This window comes from Perognathus longimembris, chromosome 7 (genome assembly GCF_023159225.1).
Source record: "Perognathus longimembris pacificus isolate PPM17 chromosome 7, ASM2315922v1, whole genome shotgun sequence".
Lineage (NCBI taxonomy): Eukaryota > Metazoa > Chordata > Mammalia > Rodentia > Heteromyidae > Perognathus > Perognathus longimembris.
In genome coordinates, this window is record NC_063167.1 from 72,371,698 (window position 1) to 72,392,800 (window position 21,103).

General features: G+C 43.3%; 1 protein-coding gene across 1 annotated transcript in view; it reads right to left on the reverse strand.

Annotated features, from left to right (window-relative positions):
- Notch2 (notch receptor 2) overlaps positions 1-21,103 on the reverse strand; it is a 141,923-nt gene that overhangs the window by 15,028 nt on the left and 105,792 nt on the right. The window contains exons 12-22 of the mRNA XM_048351886.1: positions 20,525-20,635; positions 14,466-14,658; positions 12,709-12,854; positions 10,975-11,088; positions 9,149-9,268; positions 8,608-8,760; positions 7,133-7,361; positions 5,743-5,944; positions 4,364-4,496; positions 2,768-3,004; positions 357-469 (exon numbers count right to left, since the gene is read on the reverse strand). Of these exons, the coding sequence (XP_048207843.1) occupies positions 357-469; positions 2,768-3,004; positions 4,364-4,496; positions 5,743-5,944; positions 7,133-7,361; positions 8,608-8,760; positions 9,149-9,268; positions 10,975-11,088; positions 12,709-12,854; positions 14,466-14,658; positions 20,525-20,635 (1,751 nt within the window). The remainder of the gene's footprint in view (positions 1-356; positions 470-2,767; positions 3,005-4,363; positions 4,497-5,742; positions 5,945-7,132; positions 7,362-8,607; positions 8,761-9,148; positions 9,269-10,974; positions 11,089-12,708; positions 12,855-14,465; positions 14,659-20,524; positions 20,636-21,103) is intronic.

The following is a 21,103-nucleotide window of genomic DNA, read 5'->3' on the forward strand; positions in this document are numbered from 1 at the left end:
AGAAAGGAACTTGATCTCAAATGGTTCCTGTTGAAGACCATATGTTCTGGGCAGGGAGAATGAACTCCAGCATGGGACCAGAAAGCCATGCCAATGGCCCTATTTCAGGGGACAGTCCAGTACCTGTGGTTTTTACCAAGTGCTCTGTAAACTGGTAATCACAGACACGGAAGCTGGCAGGTTCTGGCCAGGCCTAAAACCTTCACAGGAAAAAAACCAAATCACTTTCTTCTAAAGGAGCAAACATGGAGAAGTCTACCCATCAGGAGACTTGAAACACCCCAGTGTGAGTGAACTCAGCTTTGGGACAGATCACACGAAGACCATGTGTCCCCAATTGGCAACAGGCCACTTACTGGGGGACAAAGACAAATGAAGCCATCAGGCATGTTTCTGGCCACAGCGCATGTCCCTCCATTCAGGCAAGGCATCTGGGGACACACATCCATGAAGGTTTCACATTGACGGCCTTGAGGCAGAAAACAAACAGTTGTTTTAAAGGGCAGAAATAGCAACTTCACATTACCAACCCCAACCCCACTGGGAGGGGAACCAGACACAGATGGAGCAGGGCTGTGAAAGAATTTGGGTCTAAGCTTCAGGAATGTGATAAGGCAAAGATGAACTCAATGGACTTCAGTGACATGGTGGCTCATACCTGGCTTGAACCATTCTTGTTTGTCTAGCTATGCCAATAACACAATATACTCACAAAAAGGATGAAAAAACTCTAATATTTGTTTTGTTTTTGCCAGTCCTGGGGTTTGAACTCAGGGCCTGAGCACTGTCCCTTTTTGCTCAAGGCTAGCACTCTACCACTTGAGCCACAGCACCACTTCTGGCCTTTTCTATATATGTAGTGCTGAGGAATCGAACCCAGGGCTTCATGTATATGAGGCGAGCACTTTACCACTAGGCCATATTCCCAGCCCCTCTATTTTGAAAAAATAGAGAGGGGTGTTTCAGGTGCCAGTGGCTCATTATGCTTTCTCAGTATTACTGCATCCAGGCACCTTCCACATTGAACAGTTTCCTTCTTTTTCTTTCTTTTTTTTTTTTTGTGTTTTTTTTTTTTTTTTTTTTTTGGCCAGTCATGGGGCTTGGACTCAGGGCCTGAGCACTGTCCCTGGCTTCTTTTTGCTCAAGGCTAGCACTCTGCCACTTGAGCTGTGCGCCACTTCTGGCCATTTTCTGTATATGTGGTGCTGGGGAAGTGAACCCAGGGCCTCATGTATACGAGGCAAGCACTCTTGCCACTAGGCCATATCCCCAGCCCTTCTTTCTTTTTTTTTGTAAAAATTCCAAAATTCCTTGGGGGGGGAAGGGGAGAGCACGCGTGCTGCTACTGCTACTACTGGGGCTTTGAACTCAGTGCCTTGTACTCTTGCTTGGCTTTTCTGTTCAAGGCTGTTGTTGTTCTACCACTTGAGCCACAGCTCTGTTTCCAGCTATTTGGTGGTTAATTGTAGATAAGAGTCTGGGATCTGAACTGTAATCCTGAGATCTCAGCTTCCTAAATAACTACGATTACAGAATGAGACACTGGGCACCCAGAACTCCCGAGATTCTTTTTTTTTTTTTTTTTGGTCAGTCCTGGGCCTTGGACTCAGGGCTTGAGCACCTTCCCTGGCTTCTTCCCGCTCAAGGCTAGCACTCTGCCACCTGAGCCACAGCGCCCCTTCTGGCCGTTTTCCATATATGTGGTGCTGGGGAATCGAACTGAGAGCTTCATGTGTAAGAGGCAAGCACTCTTGCCACTAGGCCATATTCCCAGCTCCCCGAGATTCTTAAGGTAGAAAATGTTTAATATTGGAAAGGAAGAGAAGGAGTAAAGCAAGGAAAGGAGGAATTCAGACTAGAGATAGCTTTAGGATGCTGATGTATATATACAGTACCAAACAAGAAGTCCAATTATCAGAGTATGGTAACACGTTCAGTATAAGAACCACAGCTACAGACTCCAGACAGATTTCAAGTCTGAGGAACTGATGACCCTGCCACATCTAGATATAAGTAACTTACTTTAGTTGCCAGAAGTTATCACACAATTCGTCTCCAAAAGTGATTACTAAGTGTGAGTGATAAAGTCCCTATTCTGGTCTTCATTATGCCCTGCATCGAGGACAAGACTAAGGGGCAAGGCCAAGTCTTTGCCATGTAGAGGGCACTTGTGACTACTACAGTGGCTTTGCCTTGAGTCCCAGAGTTAGAAAGATGACAGTGACAGGAACTTCCAAGTATCTCAGGTCATTACACATCAGAGGTGGCAGAGTGATATGACCAGAGTTAGATGTAAGATTCTTGAAAACAAAATGCTAGTATACTCAGATGAGAAGAAATCTGTGGATATACTGTAAGGATTGAAACACTACAGCATGAACGAGCTTAATGCACAGTGTATGATTAACATAATGAAAACAGTAGGCTTAATGTTCTGTGTATTTTACCCAATTAAAAGTGTTATTTTGCTCATATATACATATATGTGTCGTGTGTGTGTATATATATTATGTGATATCATCAATACAAAACAAAAGAGAATGTCTCAGGAAGAGTAAAAGGTAGAAACTGATAATAATTTGAATAAAAAAAAAAAGAAACTGATAATAGCCATGGATCACAGACCTACAAAAGAAATGGGCACTTGTCTAGTCTTCCTATATAGCAAGATATTTGCTCTATACAGGGTCTGGTCAAGTCATTCAGGGCTGGCTCACTCTTTAATGCTTTTCCAGGACCAAGTGGCATGGGTTGGGGAGGCTCTCACCAGTGAAGGCACTTCGGCAGACACACTGGTAGTCATTGGTAAGCTGTATGCAGTCCAGGCTGCCCTCAGAGTTGCAGGGGCTGGAGAGGCACTCGTTGATGTCCCCCTCACACCGCTCCCCAGCAAAGCCAGGCAGGCAGAGACAACTGTAGCCCCCAATCCTGTCCACACACTGACCCCCATTAAGGCAATGGGGACCCCCAGCACAGTCATCAATGTTCTCTTCACAAAGTAGGCCTGAAGGAGAAAGGAGATACAGATTTATATACGTCTTTTGAATACTGCTTTCTAGAAAAAAACAATGTTCTTTGATGAGACATGCATGCACGCACATACACACTCTCTCTACATATATACACACACGTATATACATACATACATACATACATACACACACATATAGTAAATAGAACAGGACAACAAAAAAGACCCAAAGAAAAGCTCAAACACATGTGAGGATCTAGAATTTGATAAAAATATTATCTCAAATCATTGTGAAAAAGGCCACACATTCAATAAAGTATGCTACGATGAGTCCATAATCAAAAGGAAAAAGTGCTCAGTATTCCAAATACTTGAAGAAAATATGCGAGAAATCATTTATAAACCTAAGTGTATGGCAGATATTGCTAGATATTGCTATATCTGGGACTCAAATGCCAAAAGCATTGACTAAAACAGACTGATGTGATTAAAAATAAAATATGTGTTTAAAAACAAACAACAGGGCTGGGGATATAGCCTAGTGGCAAGAGTGCCTGCCTCGGATACATGAGGCCCTAGGTTCGATTCCCCAGCACCACATATACAGAAAAACGGCCAGAAGCGGCGCTGTGGCTCAAGTGGCAGAGTGCTAGCCTTGAGCGGGAAGAAGCCAGGGACAGTGCTCAGGCCCTGAGTCCAAGGCCCAGGACTGGCCAAAAAAAAAAACAAACAACAACAAAAAAAAAAAAGGAAAGAAAATCAAAAGAAAGCCAGATGCTGGTGGCTCACACTTGTAATCCTAGCTACTCAGGAGGCTAAGATCTGAAGATTGTGGCTTGAAGGAAAGTCTGTGAGACTCTTAGCTCCAATTAAGTACTAAAAAAGCCAAAAGTGGAGCTGTGGCTCGTGTTAGAGTGCTAGCCTTGAGCAAAACGCTCAGCTCAGGGACAGCGCTCAGGTCCTGAGTTTAAGCCCCAGGACTGGCAAAAAAGAAAAAAGAAAAAAGAAAACAGCAGTATGTATTCCCAGGCTCACCAGGTATCTGCTATTTCAGGACTATGAATAACACAAGCATAAATGCCTAGCCTGCCATCAGACTGGAGTCATCTGGAATGAACAGATCCTCAGCTTGAAACAAAACAGCAGAGATGGGCAAAAGTACCTCTAGAACTGGGGCTGCAGGTGTACCCAAGATCCAAAGCTCAGGAGAATAATGATAAATACCCAATGGCCAGAACAAATGCAAGTCAGGAGGTATGGATTAAAACTCAGAGAGGTACAGAGCCTGTCATGGAGCCAGTTTTATCATTGCTCATTTTTCAAAATCACCTCAGTATTAAGGAAGGATTTACACTTTAGGAAAGTGGAAGGTGAGCATGGCTAATTTCCTACCCCGAGTGCCTGGTGGGCAGGAGCACTTGAAATGGTTCACAAGGTCAACACAGGTGCCTCCATTCTGGCATGGCTGGTTCTGGCACTCATCAACTTCATACTCGCAGTTCACACCCTGATAGCCTGGAACACACTGCCAGGAGGAAGCAGAAAAGGAAAAGAAATATTAGACTATTACTGGAATAGACCACCAAAACAGGTGAGGCCACCTAGCCCTGTACATTTCTCCAGAATTATCACATTCTTTGCCCAAGCTCACTGGTGTTTACCTAGTCTCTTTCCATCTTAAAAAAAGGGGTGGGGGCAAGAATCTGTGTGCTTCTGCAAACCTCCTCCATGTAGAACCTTCATCTTTTAAAATATGCATCCTTTCCTATGTGATGAGGGCCCCAATGATTTGAGCGGTATGCATGGACAGCAGTGAAAACATTGTATATGCTGACCTCTAGGTTCAAAAAACTGCAGGCATGTACAGAGAACTGAAAGGTAGGTTGTGAAGATAAAGGTGAGTCTCACAGACTTTCCTGCCTGGGCTGGCTTCAAATCCCATCCCTAAGATCTCAGCCTCCAGAGTAGCTAGGATGACATGTGTGAGCCACCAGCATCTGGCTTGAAGCAACACTTTAGTTGTTTGAGAGAACTGTTAAAATTATTGATTCATCAGTGACTGGATAGAAAGAGGACACAGGACACAGCCTCAAAAGTATTTTCTCCATTGCTAGGGACTTCTGGGCTGTGTGTGTGTGTGTGTGTGTGTGTGTGTGTGTGTGTGTGTGTGTGTGTGTGTGTGTATGTGTGTGTGTGGTGTGTGTGGCACTTTTCCGAAGATTCTAGAAACTTTAGGGGGGTAGGCTTAGCTGAAGGAAGTGGGCTCTATCTTGCCCTTTGCTCCCGTCCCGCTTTGCTGCTTCCTGGCCACCATGAGGTGAGCAGCTTCTCCTCCACACATGCCCACTGTGATGCTCAGCCTCACCATGAAACCAACCTACTGTGACTGAAACCTCTGAAGCCACCAGCCAAATAAATCCTTCCTCCTTTTAAGCTGCTTATCTCAGAGCAACAAGAAGTTGACAAACACCTCTCCCTTTTTGTGTTTTCCAATGTGGAAGGGATCTATGTGCTTATGTACCAAGCATGTTTTTTCTCTAAATTTCTTAAAACCATCTGATGTTTGTACGTACACACCATATTCTGCTGGGATCATCAGTTTGGGATCTACTAGCTGTTAAGAAAGAGACTCAGGTTTATCTCAGGCACAGCCTGAGATCCACCAATTTCTCTATGGGAAGGGGCTCATTCCGCCTGCCTGGAAAGAGAATTAGTATAATACTAAGCTACTCTGGGGAACTGAGTGAATGGGTGAGAAGAGAATTAATTACCTGACAATTTTTTCCAGTGTAGCCCAAGGGGCAGGTACAACGGTAGGTACCCAGGCCATCAACACAGGTTCCCTCATTCAGGCATGGATGAGAGTTGCACTCATTGATCTCATGGAGGCAGAAGGGACCCGTGAAACCCACGGGGCACAAGCAGGAAAAGGAGTTGATTCCATCTATACATGTGCCACCATTGAAACAGGAGCTGACAAGGAAAATAGACAAGCACTATCATCTTGTGATCTGGTTCTGTGACCAACAACTGCATGGTAAGCTCTCAAAACTCTAGATAGTACAGAGGCAAATATCCCTGAGCCTCCAAACTCTTATGTTCAGGAAGTCCCTCCCCACCCCTCACCCCTGCCCCATAGACTGGTATCAGAAGGCCTGAAAGCCAATTTCCTTTCTGTAACCAAAAGCTTAGGAGTATTTAGAAGGCAGAAACTTCCAGGTACCAGTGGCTCCTGCCTGTAATCCTACTTACTCAAAAGCTGAGATCTGAAGACTGTTGTTCAAAGGGCAGGAAAGTTTGTGAGAGTATTCTCTCCAATTAACCAACAAAAAAGCTGGTAATAGAGCTATGGGTCAAATGGTAGAGCACTAGCTTTAAACAAAAAAGCTCTATGACAGTATGCCAGCCCCAAGTTTAAGCACCAGGACTGGCACAAAAGAGGGGGAGGGGCAGAATGTATCCTATTTTCCTACAGGAAGTTTTCCAGTCTTTACTCTGTCCTCTGGTTTTCCACATACTGTATTTTAAAGCCAACTTACTTTATATAAAATGTTAAATAGTCATTCACTGTAGATTTATAAAACAGAAATGGAGTTTAAAAAAATTAAGTTAGGTCCTGGTAGCTCACATCTATAATCCTAGTTACTCAGAGGCTGAGAAAGTCCATGAGACTTTTCCCTCCAATTAACTACCAAAAAGCCAGAAGTGGAGCTATGGCTCAAGTGGTAGAGTTCCAGTCTTGAGAAAAGAACTAAGAGACATCATCTAGGCTGAGTTCAATAATCAATAATGATACACAAAATAACAAAGAAAACAACTGAAACTGCCCAGAAATTATTCAAGGAGTGCTAACAAATCTGTAAAGAAATAATATTTTTAAGGTCAATTCTCAACTAAAGTGAACAAGAAAGTAAGGAGAGAACAGAATTGTGGCACTTCTGTTCCATAAGCATGAAGTAAATGATGATTCATCCCAGAAAACTTTCCTGCCTCCAACCTGCAGTCTTCTAATCATGTTTATGAGAAGCTGAACAACAAGTAGGGCTGTGTGGCAGGACTCCAGGAGAACTCATCTCTGCCCCAGTCTTAGCATTTACTGTGACACTTCCTACACTCTCCTTCCCGCCCGAGACAGTTGTCTGAGGTGCAGGGGCTCCTCACCTTTCTGTGCACTCGTCGATGTTGTTCTCACAGTGCACACCATCAAACCCTGTCTGGCACTTGCAGGTGTAGCTGTTGACATAGTCAGAGCAGGTACCACCATTCTTGCAGGGTTCGCTCAGACACTCATTCATATCTGCCTGGCACTTTTCCCCCGTGAACCCAGGAAGGCAGAGGCAGGAGAAGGTGTTCACTCCATCAACACAGGAGCCTCCATTCTGGCAAGGATCTAAGCCAGGAGAAAGGAGTAGAGCTCAAAACAGCAGTACTGATTTTAATCTTAAACTCATCCAAGTGAGTGACCTGTGGGGCACTGGTGGCTCATGCCTGTAATCTAGCTACTCAAGAGGCTAAGATCTGATTTTTGAAGCCAGCCAGGACAGGAAAGTCTATGAAATGCTTATTCTCCAATTTACAATAAAAAAGCCAGAAGTGAAGGAATGGCTCATGAGGTAGAGTGCCAGCACAGAGAGAAAGTACTGAGGCTTTGAGTTCAAGCCTTAGTATCAGCACAAAGACAAATAAAGCAAAACAAAATAAAGCAAAGACATTACAAATGAGAGTTTAGTGATACTACACACACACACACACACACACACACACAAACAAGGTGATGATTTTGGCTATAACATCATACTCTGAATTATACACTTAAGACACCTGCAGATCTTTTCAGAAATATGTCAAAGAAAAGCTATAGAACATTGCCCTCATGGTCATGTTCAAAATGTCACCAAGTAATGCTTATTGTACTACACTGCCTGATGCTTAAAGAAAACAGGTTCAAAAGGAAGATTTAAAATTACTAGTGTGGAGCAGGTACCAGGAGCTAACACCTGTAATCCTAGCTACCTGTGAGGCTGAGATCCAAGGATCATGGTTTGAGCCAGTCTGGGCAGTAATAAACTCCATGAGAATCTTATCTCCACAATTAACCACCAAAAAGCCAGAAGTAAATCAGTGGCTCAAATGGTAGAATGCTAGCTGTGAGCAAAATTGCTCAGGGACAGTGCCCAGGCTCCAAGTTCAAGCCCCAAGGCTGGCACCAAAAAACAAAAACAAAACAACACACTAGTGTGCTGAGAACCAGTGGCTCATGTTTGTAATCTAGCTACTCAGAGGGCTGAGATCTGAGGATGGAGATTTGAAGCCAGCCCAAGCAGAAAAGTCTATCAGATGCTCAGACTCTTGTTACCAATTAATCTGCAAAAACAAACAAACAAACAAAAAAAAAACACAGCTGAAGTGGAGGTATGGCTCACTAACCTTGAGTGAAAAAACTAAGGAATAGTGTGTATGCTCTAGATTCAGGGCCTGGAGTCTGCACACACACATACACAAAATCACTAGTGTTAGAAATGCTCCATATGACTGCTCTGCCAATGTCAGCATGAGCAGCAGCCTCCACTGTTCAGTCCTCTCTAGCTATGAGCTTGCCTTTCCTCAGGGGCTTAGATGCTGGCAGGCATACTCACTGGCCAGGCAGTCATCGATGTCCTCCTCACAGTCCATCCCACTGAAGCCTGGCGGACACTCACACATGTAGCTGCCCTGGGTGTTGTGGCAGAGGCCTTGATTCATGCAGGGCTTGGACACACATTCGTCAATGTCAATGGTACACCTCTGACCTAGGAAGAAGAAAGCTGGTTCTCACAGATGTCCAGCTGTGCCTGAACTGAGGTGAGTACAGAAGACTCCTAGGACACCTGGTTGGTCTCCTGCCTCAGGAAGCCCCAAGGAAGGCATCTATATGGCCTGGGGAGTTGCTGCAAGGGGCTCCGTAGAAAGCAAAGCATGGCTTTAGAATCTGGGGTTGGAGTCTTCCAGCCACTAGAGGGCCCCAGAGACACATACAACAGGAAGGTCTTCTGATCCTTTCCAGTCAACAGCTCCCAGGTAGAGACCAAGTTCTTGCAGGTAGTGCAGGCCTTGGAAGCTCAAGTCCTTCGTCTGCTGACCTGACCACTGTGCAGCAGTGTAAAACCTATGTGCTTATCCTTCTCCCCATGTTCTTACCTCGCCATCCAGGAGCACACAAGCAGGTGTAACTCTCAAAATTTGGTGCCTCTTTACAAATGGCAGCATTCTCACAAGGGTTTGGAGAACAGGGAGCCAACACAGTCTGACAGTTCTTGCCTGAAGAGTAAATGACATCATTTGTGATAGAGAACCAGTCAAGGAAAGGAACATTTCCCCAAAATGTAATCCCAGGAAATACTCTGAATTCAAGTAGAATAGGAAGTGATTGAGAGGTTTCAGACTCTGAGAGACATTCCATCTTTTCAGTCTTGGTCTGACATTACTTTTGACCTTAAACAGGTTATTTATCTTCTTTGGGTTTTCCCCATGAGCAAAGAGGAGCCAGGCACGCTGGTGCACACTTGTACTCAACACTAGGGAGGCTCAGGGAGAAGGACCAAGAACTTGAGGCCCAGTATATATCAAGAGCTCGAGGAAGGTAGGCAAGGGAGGAAGGAAAGCAGCGAGGAAGGAAGGAGAGAGACAGAAAATGAACATTAGGATACCATGTACTCAGTGATAATTTTTGAGGATTAAACGAGAAAACGCACATCAAGTCCTATGCTTAATAAGCACAGGGCCTGATGTATAGCATGAGCTCTCAGCTACTGCTAGGCTGTTCTCACTTTTACTGTGATGATCACAACTGGTTCAGGCATTTGGACATCTGCATAGATCTGATGAGACTGTCTGTGTGTCTCTACAGGGTAGATGAGCTCAGCCTCATAGATAGCCCTTCCCCCAAAAGACAGTAACTTTCTGCATCTCAAAGAGCTGTTAGGGCAAGGCAACCAGGGACTGGAAGCTCCAAGGCCCTGTCTCCTCAAAGCGGTGTCCACAGATATGCTGATACCTGCCTACCAGTACAGCAAACACATTTCAGAAAAATATTTGTATTAAAATGATAATCCGGTTGTTTTTAAAGTCAAGTCATGACTAACACAGCTTCAAATTTCATACTAAAATTTTGTATTCAGAAAGAAAATAGCACAAAGTTTTACCAAATCCCTCTAAGGGCTGACCAGGGGAAGTGCTGCATGGTTCCCTTGTACTGAGCACTGGGACAAAGCACAGAGTATGGTACAGTGTGCAGCACTTACCTAGCAAGTTTAAAGTCCTAGGTTTAATCCCCAGAACCCAAAAAACAAACCCAGTAAATGGTAGTTTTATTATTGAAACTAAAACAACTAGGCTATCCAAATGATGAATAAAACCATCAGCTATTCAACATCTTCTAGCCAGATATTACTACTAAAAAAATTGTTTGGGTGTCAGAGCTCACACCTGTAACCATTTTGAAAGCTAAGATCTAGACTGCAGTTCAAAGCCAGCCTGGTCAGGAAAATTGGTGAGACTCTTATCTTCAATTAACCAACAAAAACATCCAAAGTGGAGCTGTGGCTCAAAGAGTAGAGTACTAGCTTTGAGCAAAAAAGCTAAGGGACAGTGCCCAGGCCCCGAGTTCAAGCCCTAGCGTGCGCGCACACACACACACACACACACACACACACACACACGCACGTGCGCACACATGCACACAAATTCAATCATTAAACACAGGGCTGGGTAGCTCAGTGGCAGACCACTTGCTAGCCTTCTAGGTTCCTTCCCCAGCACCAAAAACTGAATAAATGGAACCCTGAAGTATAAAGGAAGCGTATGTGTCTCCAGCTGTGTGATGTTTCTGAAAGCCTGGCAGTGAGGCTGGGAAGGACAACAGGGAATGGTCCTCACAGAAGAGCAGCATTGCTCTGTATACCACCCCCCACACTGGAGTCACAGACACTCAAGTGTTCATGCCCTCAGGGTCCTGCAGCACCCACCTGTGTAGGGCAGCACACAGTGGCAAGTATAGCCACTGATGTCATCAAAGCAGGTTCCTTGGTTGAGACAGGGATTGGAGGCACATTCATCAATATTCACCTGGCAGTTGTAGCCTATAGGCAGAAAGGGGGAAACCAGACACAATGAAACTTTCTGGAATCCCTTCATGACCTCAATTGCTGACATTCCTCTGTTTCTGTGTGTGTGTGTGTGTGTGTGTGTGTGTGTGTGTGTGTGTGTGTGTTTTGCTTCTTCACTCAAGGTTGGTGCTCTATCACTTGAGCCACACCTCTACTGCCCACATTTTGATGGTTAATTGGAAATAAAGATTCTCTCAGATTTGTTTGCCAAGGCTGGCTTTGAACCAATATTCTCAGATCTCAGCCTTCTGAGTAGCTAGAATTATAAGTGTGAGCCACCAGTGCACAGCCCTATATCTATGGGTGGTAAAACTACATGCCTTAGAAGCTGTGCTCATTTCTTTAAGATGTTAGAACACCTCATTCGTTTTGGTCTCAAGATCTTCATGTTCAGTCAGTAAATGGTCATTAGTTAATAAAAAGATGAAAGGAAGAACAGCCTATTCTAATAGCCTGAAAGCCTGCTCATCCAATTTCAAGTAATTTCTCAACAAGAGACCAAGAAGATCAGAAGGTTGGAAAGCTTGCTGCTAGACCCACACATAGGCCCTTTTAATATCCAGTTTTCAGTCAGAAGAAGGAACAATATTTTTAATGTTATATTGAAGCTTCTGATCTTTACCCCTCTTTATTTTCACCTTCTCACAGTGCTGTTCCTGACATCACAAAGCTGTTCCCTTGTGATTCAAGGCATCCTATTTACTCTCACTAAAAAATGGAAGGGGAGTAATAAAGGACTAATGGGAATAAGATATCTAAATATTACACACTTCTGCATCTTAGATGAAGCCTGATGCAAAGCCCGATGCAGCACTTCAAAGCAGAGAAACTCTAGTATTATAAAGAGGAACTGATGGGCAGTGGTGGCTCACGCCTGTAATCCTAGCTACTCAGGAGGATGAGGACTATAGATTGAGGTTTGAAGCCTGGGCAGAAAAGTAAAAGCCTCAGCACCAACTCACCAGCGAAAAGCCAGAAGTGGAGGGTTTTTTTTTGCCTTGAATGAAAAAGCCAGACAAGATCGCAAAATCTCAGGTTCAAGTCACAGTAGAAAATTCACAGAAGAAATAATGTGACATAGTGAAATAGTGACAAGTTAAAATATGGTTTTGTCAAATTTCCTGATAGGCATCATTCCAAAAGGCCGTGGGAAAAAAAGCCTGCATCTAAGAATATCTTGTGTCAAAGTGTTTGCTGGGAGAGTTCTTTGCATGGGCAAAACACATGACTGATCGCTAGTGCTGCCATCAGAATTACAGCGAACACAGTACTCACATTCTATTTCCATATATTGAAATTAGCATAAAAATCACATCTAGGCCAAGAAGTTCACAATGAGCCACCTACAGAAAGCTATATAAGCAATCTTAACTGTGCATCTTAAATATTATTCTCTTAACAGATCACTTCTCTGGCATGCTGAAAGGAGAAATTATATTTATTTATGTTTTTATTCCCCAAGTATTAATACTACCAGTCAGTGTGTTTGCTGTATGAAGGAATGACAAGTAGAAATAAAAAAGGAGAAGTGAGCTGAGCAGTATGGAGCAGCAAGACAACAACAGCAGATGTAAGATGCATTTCTGTTTTCACCTTTGAAGCCCTTTTTGCAAGTACACCTGTATCCATTCACCAGATTGTCACACGTCCCCCCATTCTGGCATGGGTTAGAGAGACATTCATTTCTGTCAACTTCACAGTTGGTGCCAACCCAGCCTGCATCACAGAGGCACTTGTACCTGAGAGAAGATAAAGCGTTTTTACCACAAGAGGAATAATGTACAATTGAGTCAGAGTCCATGTACAGGAATTGGTAAAGAAATATGAGGACAGAAGCCTATAATTGAACTCATCCCCTTTTTTTTTCTTTTTATGAACTACAATGGATTCATCATTCACATGAGAATCACATGAGCTCATCTGGTATGTTCAGTAAAGAGACTACAAGGTGCTTTCCTGGATCACTAAGAAGCCAGTGAAACTAATTACAGTACAATTTCATAGGCAGACAATGGTTTAATCAAATATACCGAGCCAATCCAAAGGACATAACTAATATGGACGAATCTACACAGTTTATTTTCCTATATACTTAAAAAAAAAACTAACATGTGAAGTGGACCTGTGGCTCAAGGTGATAGAGCACTAGCCTTAAGCAAAAAAGCTCAGGGACAGCGCCCAGGTCTTGAGTTCAAGCCCCACAACCTACATTCCACAGACCCCAAAAAATAAAAATCAAAGAAACTTTAGGGTTCCTGGTTCCTGGTTCAAAATAGACAGCAGGAAATAGGTCAGAGACAGACTTTCTGATTCACTGAAGAACTCCAAGGATCAGATGTTGGCCATGAAAAATTCATAAAGTTTCAGATTTTCAAGCACTTAGGATTTTTGGAAGAGGCATGCTCAACTTATATTAAAAAAAAATAGCTTTAAGTGATTTAGTCAGCCATTTATCTTTCATGAGTTTCCAAGAGAAAATTCACAGAAGATATAGTATGTGACATAGTGAAAATAACAGTGACAAGAAATGGTTTTGCCAAATTTCTCCTGCTAGGTAAGCATCATTCTAGAAGGACATCTGAGTCATGCTTTATTTTACCTGACACACTACCTCAGAAAGAACCCAGGACATTGGGCAAGAAAAGAGACGAAAACAAAGGTGTATGTAGTCTCCAAGATGAATGACATTAGTACTTAGCACGAGATGATGGCCACCTATGAGAACGATCAGAAAAAGACGGGAGAGGTTGAGGGCTGCCATACACATTCTTCATTCTTTTACCTGACAAAAGTTTGCCCAAGGGCAATGCAAAAAGCTCTGTCTTATAACAAGTATAGCAAGAGCATAAGAGCATATGAGATCTAAGGTCACATTGTGGTTCTGAAAATTACCAACACATCACTGAACTCTAATGAGAGGCAATCAATCGGCCAAGGTTTCATCAGGGCTATGTCTGAAGTTGGCTGGACCAGTTCTACTTCAGAATACACAGAGGTGATCAGGTGGATCAAAGCTGTGCAGAGGGGGAATTAGGGCACAAGATTCCTTAGAACTCAATCCCTTAATAAGTACTAACACACAATTGCCAAAGATGCGTGACACAGCTTGGCCTCCTCCCATCAAATCCCTGTTAATTACATATAGAATGGAGACAATGTTATCTGCCCACCTAGGTCCTCAGTCAGGAAAGGTAGGACAAAGTGGTCATCTGCAAGGCTTCTATGGCCACTAGTAAAACCTTCAGTCAAGCTCTGGTTTCCAGCTGACATTTTCAGATTATCATCAGGACCAACAATCCAAAGTTTGACCCAGGTCGACACAGCACTGAGAACCTCTGGCAGCTACTCACCCACTGAGGCCCCCAGTGCAGTTGCCATGGATACAAGGGCTGCTCAAGCACTCATTCACCCGGGAGTAGCAACTGGGGTGATGGGGTCCCTCCGGACACATGCAGCGGAAACCATTCACATCATTGATGCAGGTTGCACCCTTGCGACAGGGATTGGAGGCACACTCATCGATGTCAATATTGCATCTTTGCCCTGGAGAGGAGAGAAGGGAGTACTGCCATTCAAATCCCCGATTCTCAGGAAATGTGTCAACAGACAATCTTCCTCTGCCCCAAATGTCAAGATTTAAGGAATAAGACACTTCAAAATGTTTCATACCATGCACATAAGGGGCAAAGAGCACCAACAACTGATCACAGTTAATGGAACACTAGACAGTGTTGTGCTGAACTGATGTATATTTCTACTTCCACCTGGGAAATAGGAATTTTCACAAGGCATTAATAACAATGTCAAGTTCTAATGAGGAAGCTGCTGCTCCTAGTGTTGTGGATGAACTCTAAAAAGCTTTCTGATGCTGGGCACTGGTGGCTCACTAGCTGAGTAGCTAATCCTAGCTACTTAGGAGGCTGAGACATGAGGATCAGAGTTGAAAGCCAGCCCAGGCAGGAAATTTCATTAGACTCTTATCTCCAATAAACTGAAAAAAAAAAAAAAAAAAAAAAAAAAGCCCTGCCAGAAATGGCGCTGTGGTTCAAGTGGTAGAGCCTTGAGCACAAAGAGACTTAGGGACAGTGCCCAAGCACTGAGTTCAAGCCCTAGGACCAGCAAAAGCAAAAACAAAATAAAAAACTGGCTTTCTGCAGTATACTCCAGATAGATTCATTAATTCACTCATTCATTCATTTCATGCTGGTCTTAGACTCAAGGCCTCATGAACTTGGCTTGGCTTTTTTGCTCTGCTCAAAACTGACACATCCAGCCATATCTCCATTTCTGGGTTTTTCATGTTTAATTGGAGATAAAAGTCTCTTAGATTTGTCTGCCTAGGCTTGCTTTGAACCACAATCCTCAGATCTCAGCCTCATGAGTAGCTCAGATTTCAGGCATGAGCCACTGGCACCTGGCCCCAGATTCATTGGTTTTAGTTAGTCAAGATCTACCACTTCTGCCCATTAATTAAGCAATGCTAAATTAACTAGAAGACTTGTTAGTCAATGAACTTACCTTAAAAAGAAATGCCACTGTGTTTTCACTGTATGTATGTATGTATGTATGTATGTATGTATGTATGTATGTATGTATGTGCCAGCCCTGGGACTTGAACTCAGGACCTGTGTGATATCCCTGAGCTTTTGTGCTGAAAGCTAGTGCTCTACCACTTAAGCCACAGCTCTACTTTCAGTCTTTTTTTTCTCGATAGTTAATTAGTGATAAGGGTGTCAGGGGCTTTCTGCCTGGGCTGGCTTCAAACAGCGATCCTAGGATCTCAGCCTCCTGAGTTGCTAGGATTATAGGCATGAGACACCAGTCCAGTCCCAGCTGTGTTTTCATTTTGAAGAGTTACATTAACCAATTAACCATCAGAAAACTGGAACTGGCACTGTGGCTCAAAGTGGTAGAGTGCTAGCCTTGAATGAAAACGCTCAGGGACCAGTGCCTGGACCTTGAGTTCAAGCCCATGACTGATACAAAACAACAACAAACAAAACAGAAAATAATTATGACCTGAGGATCAAAGCCAGTTCAGAGAGGAAAGCCCATGATACTCTTATTTCCAATTATCCAGTAAAATAAAACTATAGTGGAGGTGTGGCACAAGTAGTAGAGTGTCAGCCTTGAATGAAAAGCTAGGGGACAGCACTGAGACACTGAGTTCAAGTCTCTTTAAGTTCTTTTAAATCATGTTGCTTAGGCCCGGTTGCCATAGATTTTTTGTGGGTGGAGCCCAACATCTGCATTTAAAAATATGCTCAGGGTTCAAACACTAGATTGTAGTTTTTGCATTCCCTAACAGTATGGATGCTGGGAGGGAATGAAAGTGAGGTAAGTGACTGTTCTTCTTCCAAGATACTCCCTAAGACAACTTGGGAAAGCTGTTTGCTTTGGTCTTGCTCTTCAATGTATTAGGCTGAATAAAATAAAAAGTGGGCTAATCACAAAAGTGATTATAAATAAGATTTATTTAACAAATAAATAGTGTAGTGTCTTATACCTACAATCCTAGCTACTCAGGAGGCTCAGATCTGAGATCATGATTCAAAGCCAACCAACACAGAAAAGACTTGTCTGCAATTAACTGGCAAAAAGCCAGTAACATACGTGTGGCTCAAGTGGTAGAGCATCAGCCTTGAGTGAAAAAGCTAAGCACGCGCACCAGGACCTGGATTTAAGCCACAATACTGTCGCACACTCGCACGCATGCACATGCACACATGCACAAACACACACACACTCTTTAAGTATATATTCTGAGATATAATTTTACATTTTCCTATAATTCCTATAATGAGTGAAATTAAGCAACTGTTATGAAGGAATTCATGAGTTTCAAAGAATACAATGTTCTGATTCAGATAAAAATACACATTTTTTAACTTAAGAGAAACCAACCCTGCATTTAGAACAGGAAATTCCAAATTAAATAGATGTACACCCTTTAAAGTATGGGTATTAACATTTTTCACTCTCCATTGCTCTCTAACCTGTTATTGGTGGTTCTTGTGGTAAAGACCCATAATCTGGAAGTGGTTGCTGTTTTCCTCTATGTGTTTTATTAATAATTTGTTTGAAATACTATTTCTTTTTGGCCTCAGTGATTGAGATTTTCACCACTGGAACCAAGAAATGAACCAGAATTCTTCCTTTTTTTTTTTTTTGCCAGTCCTGGAGCTTGAACTCAGGGCCTGAGCACTGTCCCTGGCTTCCTTTTGCTCAAGGCTAGCACTCTACCTCTTGAGCCACAGTACCACTTCCAGCCTTTTCTGTATATGTGGTGCTAAGGAATGAAAAACCCAGGGCTTCCTGCGTGCTAGGTAAGCACTCTACCACTAGGCTACAGTCCCAGCCCTGAACCAGAATTCTTTACCTACGAAGCCATCCTGGGTCTGCAATCCAGTGAAGGGGAGAGAAACGGCTGGCTGGCTTCCTCCCTCCCTCTTTCTTTTTTTCTCTCTTCCTTTCTTTTGGTGGGTCCTATGGCTTTAATTTTGGGCTTGGGTGCTGCTCCTGAGCTTTTCTTACTCAAGGCAAGCACTCTACCACTTGAGTCACAGAGCCACTCTGGCTTTTCTGGGTAGTTTATAGGAGAGAAGAGTCTCACAGTTTCCTGTCTGGGCTGGCTTCAAACCATAATCCTCAAATCTCAGCCTTCTGAGTAGCTAGGATTACAGGCATGAGCCACAGGCGCCCAGCTGAAATGGCCTTTTCATTTTGGGTTCTTGTGGAACTACTTCTGCAGATACCATTCCTCCCAAGTTCTTCATTTCCCTTTTTGTTTGTTGAGTTTTCTTTCTTCCCTTCTCCTTCCTCTTTCTCCTCCTCCTTTAAAAAAATTTTGTTGTTGTTGTTGTTGTTGCTGGTGTTTGTTGTTGTTTGAGACAGATTAACCTGGAACTCACAATCCTCCTGTCTATGTCTCCTAAGGACTGGGATTACAAGTGTGAAACTTAATGTCCAGCTTCCTTTAATGTGTGTGGTGCTGGGGCTCAAACTTGGGACCTTGTACATGTGAGGCAAACGTTCTACCACTCATTCTCTCATTTTCTTTGAAACTCTTTTCCTGGAACAAATTTTAAGCCATCTGTATGAGTTTCAGGTGCCCCTTTGCGTAGCCTACAACATGCATTGGTAGGTATTTCCCACCAAGGCAAGACCTTGCACAGGGTCTACTGGGTATTACAAATGCCCAATGCAAGCTATATACCCACTGGGGCCCTGAAATTCCTGAAAAGAGAAGTTACCCTACCAAGAACAAAGGAAGGGGTGACTCTGATCAAGATGCACTGTATTCATAAACTGACATGTTGAACTGAAATCCCTCTGTACAATGACTTAAAGATAGCCAAAAATTATATTAAAAAAGAGAAGAAGTTATCCCATGTTACGCACTCCCGTGTATGTAGTCAATGAACTAGTGTTTCATCAATGGCAGTACAGTCCAGACTCTCAATCTGGCTGGGTAGTAGGACTGCTGTGTTTGAGTCTTACTCATGTATTCACTCACTCACTCACTCACTCACTCATTCATTCATTCATTCATACAGCAACATTCACTAAGTACCTCCATTAGCTTGGCAGTGCTGAAAGGCTGATTAAGGGACACCCCTGTCCTCTGGGGATTCATAGACCTCACTGTACAGGCAGCTAGCTGAGGACATGGCCACATGAAATCCCTCTTTCCAGGTGCTTCATTGGTTAAAGAGGGATGACAAAACTTTTCCCATGGGCTGGTGGGAGAATTCAGGACAATAACACATCTTGGGGGTGCTTTGTAAAACTGAAAAGGAGTTTAGTGGAGTACTATGGGTCCTTGCTCCCCACCCCCCACTTAATTAAAAAGTATTAACAGGTCCTAGAAGAACACAAAATTTAGTCTTAAAAGAAAGACAAAACCAAAATGTCTCCCTTAAATCTTTCAAAGTTGGGAGGCAACATTAAAACGAGAAAAAAAAACACCTTACATTTACTGCTCATGAGTATATACCATTGTCATCTTAGATATTTTCAGCAGCTGCTTTACAACAAAAACAAGCAAGCAGGGGCTGGGGATATAGCCTAGTGGCAAGAGTGCCTGCCTCGGATATACGAGGCCCTAGGTTCGATTCCCCAGCACCACATATACAGAAAACGGCCAGAAGCGGCGCTGTGGCTCAAGTGGCAGAGTGCTAGCCTTGAGCGGGAAGAAGCCAGGGACAGTGCTCAGGCCCTGAGTCCAAGGCCCAGGACTGGCAAAAAAACAAAACAAAACAAAACAAAAAAAAAAACAAGCAAGCAAACAAAAAAATCTCAGACCCAGAACACAGTTCCAAGAACAGGGTCCCACCCAGTAACCAAAACATTCCATTTCTTGGTTATGTAGTTTCATGCTACACCTTAAGTTTATTTTAGAATATTTTTGGCCTATGTCCTCTGTCCTTGACCTTGCTGGGTAGCTAAATGTTAAAAAGAGAAAGAATATGATTCACTGACATTTCAAAAAATAAATAAGTCCAGTAGATTCTTATGTAAACCCAGAATAAACCACAAAGGCAGCGAGGCTGGCTGAGGAGTGCAGTGGGAATGAACCTGGGTCAGCCTGCCTGGAGAAATACAGCTTAACCTTGTCAAACTCTGGTTCCCAGAGGCCAGGACAACTAAGTAAGATCTGGCATCCAATTTAGGACATCATACAAAATTAAGCCCTTAGTACATGTTAGCCACCCTCTTAGGGTTCACCAGGCCCAGCTTTCCTCAGCATCCCCAGGACTTATTTCTTTTAATTCTTTAAAATTATCTTTAAATAACTGTACAAAGGGGATTCAATTCAACATGTTTATTGATGGGTAAAAGTCATTTTTTTGGTGTGCCGGTCCTGGGGCTTGAACTCAGGGCCTGAGCACTGTCCTCAAGTTTTTTGCTTAGGATTGCTGCTCTTACCACTTGAGCCATAGCTCTACTTCCAGCTTTTTTTTTTTTCCTTTTAAGTCATTAATTGGAGTTAAGAGTCCCATGGACTTTCCTGCCTGGCCTAGCTTTGAATTTTGATCCTCAGATCTCAGCCTCCTGAGTAGCTAGGATTACAGGCATGAGTTTTACAGAAGGCATGACTACTGCCTAGAGGAAAACAAAGGTGGCTTTTGGAGGCAATTTAAATCAATCACAGTGATGGTAATTTACAGTCTTTCTAGGAATTCTCAGGTAGCAAGAAACACAGGGTCTGTAAACCCTAATTAAAGAAAAGTGTTAGGTTTCAGTTTAGGAAGGATCTATAGGCAGACAAGTCTAGGGAAGCAGGGAAGCAGGGAAGCAGATTTCTAACCTCCCAGAGAGATCAAGAAACAAAAGACACTGGAAAGTCATTTTCTCTTGGGTATCGTTCTCCTCTTAAAGTAAAGCCTATGGATACCAGAAGCATTACCTGTGAACCCTGGTGAGCAGACACAACTGTAGCGATTGATGCCATCCACACAGGAGCCTTGAACACAAGGGTTGCTAGCACAGTCATCAAAGTTGATTTCACAATTAACCCCTGCAAAGAGAAACCATTCCACATTACTACAGAAATACTCTTCTGATTTGTCATGGGGTATGTTAAGATATCTAAAGAGAATCCAGGCCTCCCTGAAGAAAAGTGGCAGGGGTCTTTTGGTCAAAACGGTTTCACTACTTTCTTCACTGTGCTGTCATTCATGCTGAGGGGGCAAAGACCATCAGGGTAAGACTCCCCATACCTTGGGAGGAATCTGGACAGTGGCACTAACCTGTGCTGTCATGTATAACCACCTACATGTGACCATAGGGCCAGTGTCACCTAAGAATGGCATTTGGTGAAGAGGGTACAGTTTTATTAGATCTGGAATCTTGAATGTCACTTCTATAGTTCTAAACTTGGAAGGACACCTGAAACACTTCCACACTAGCAAGTAAGAGTACCCAGGAAGCCAGATGCTGGTGGCTCATGCCTGTAATTCAAAGGGTGAGATCTGAGGATCAGGGT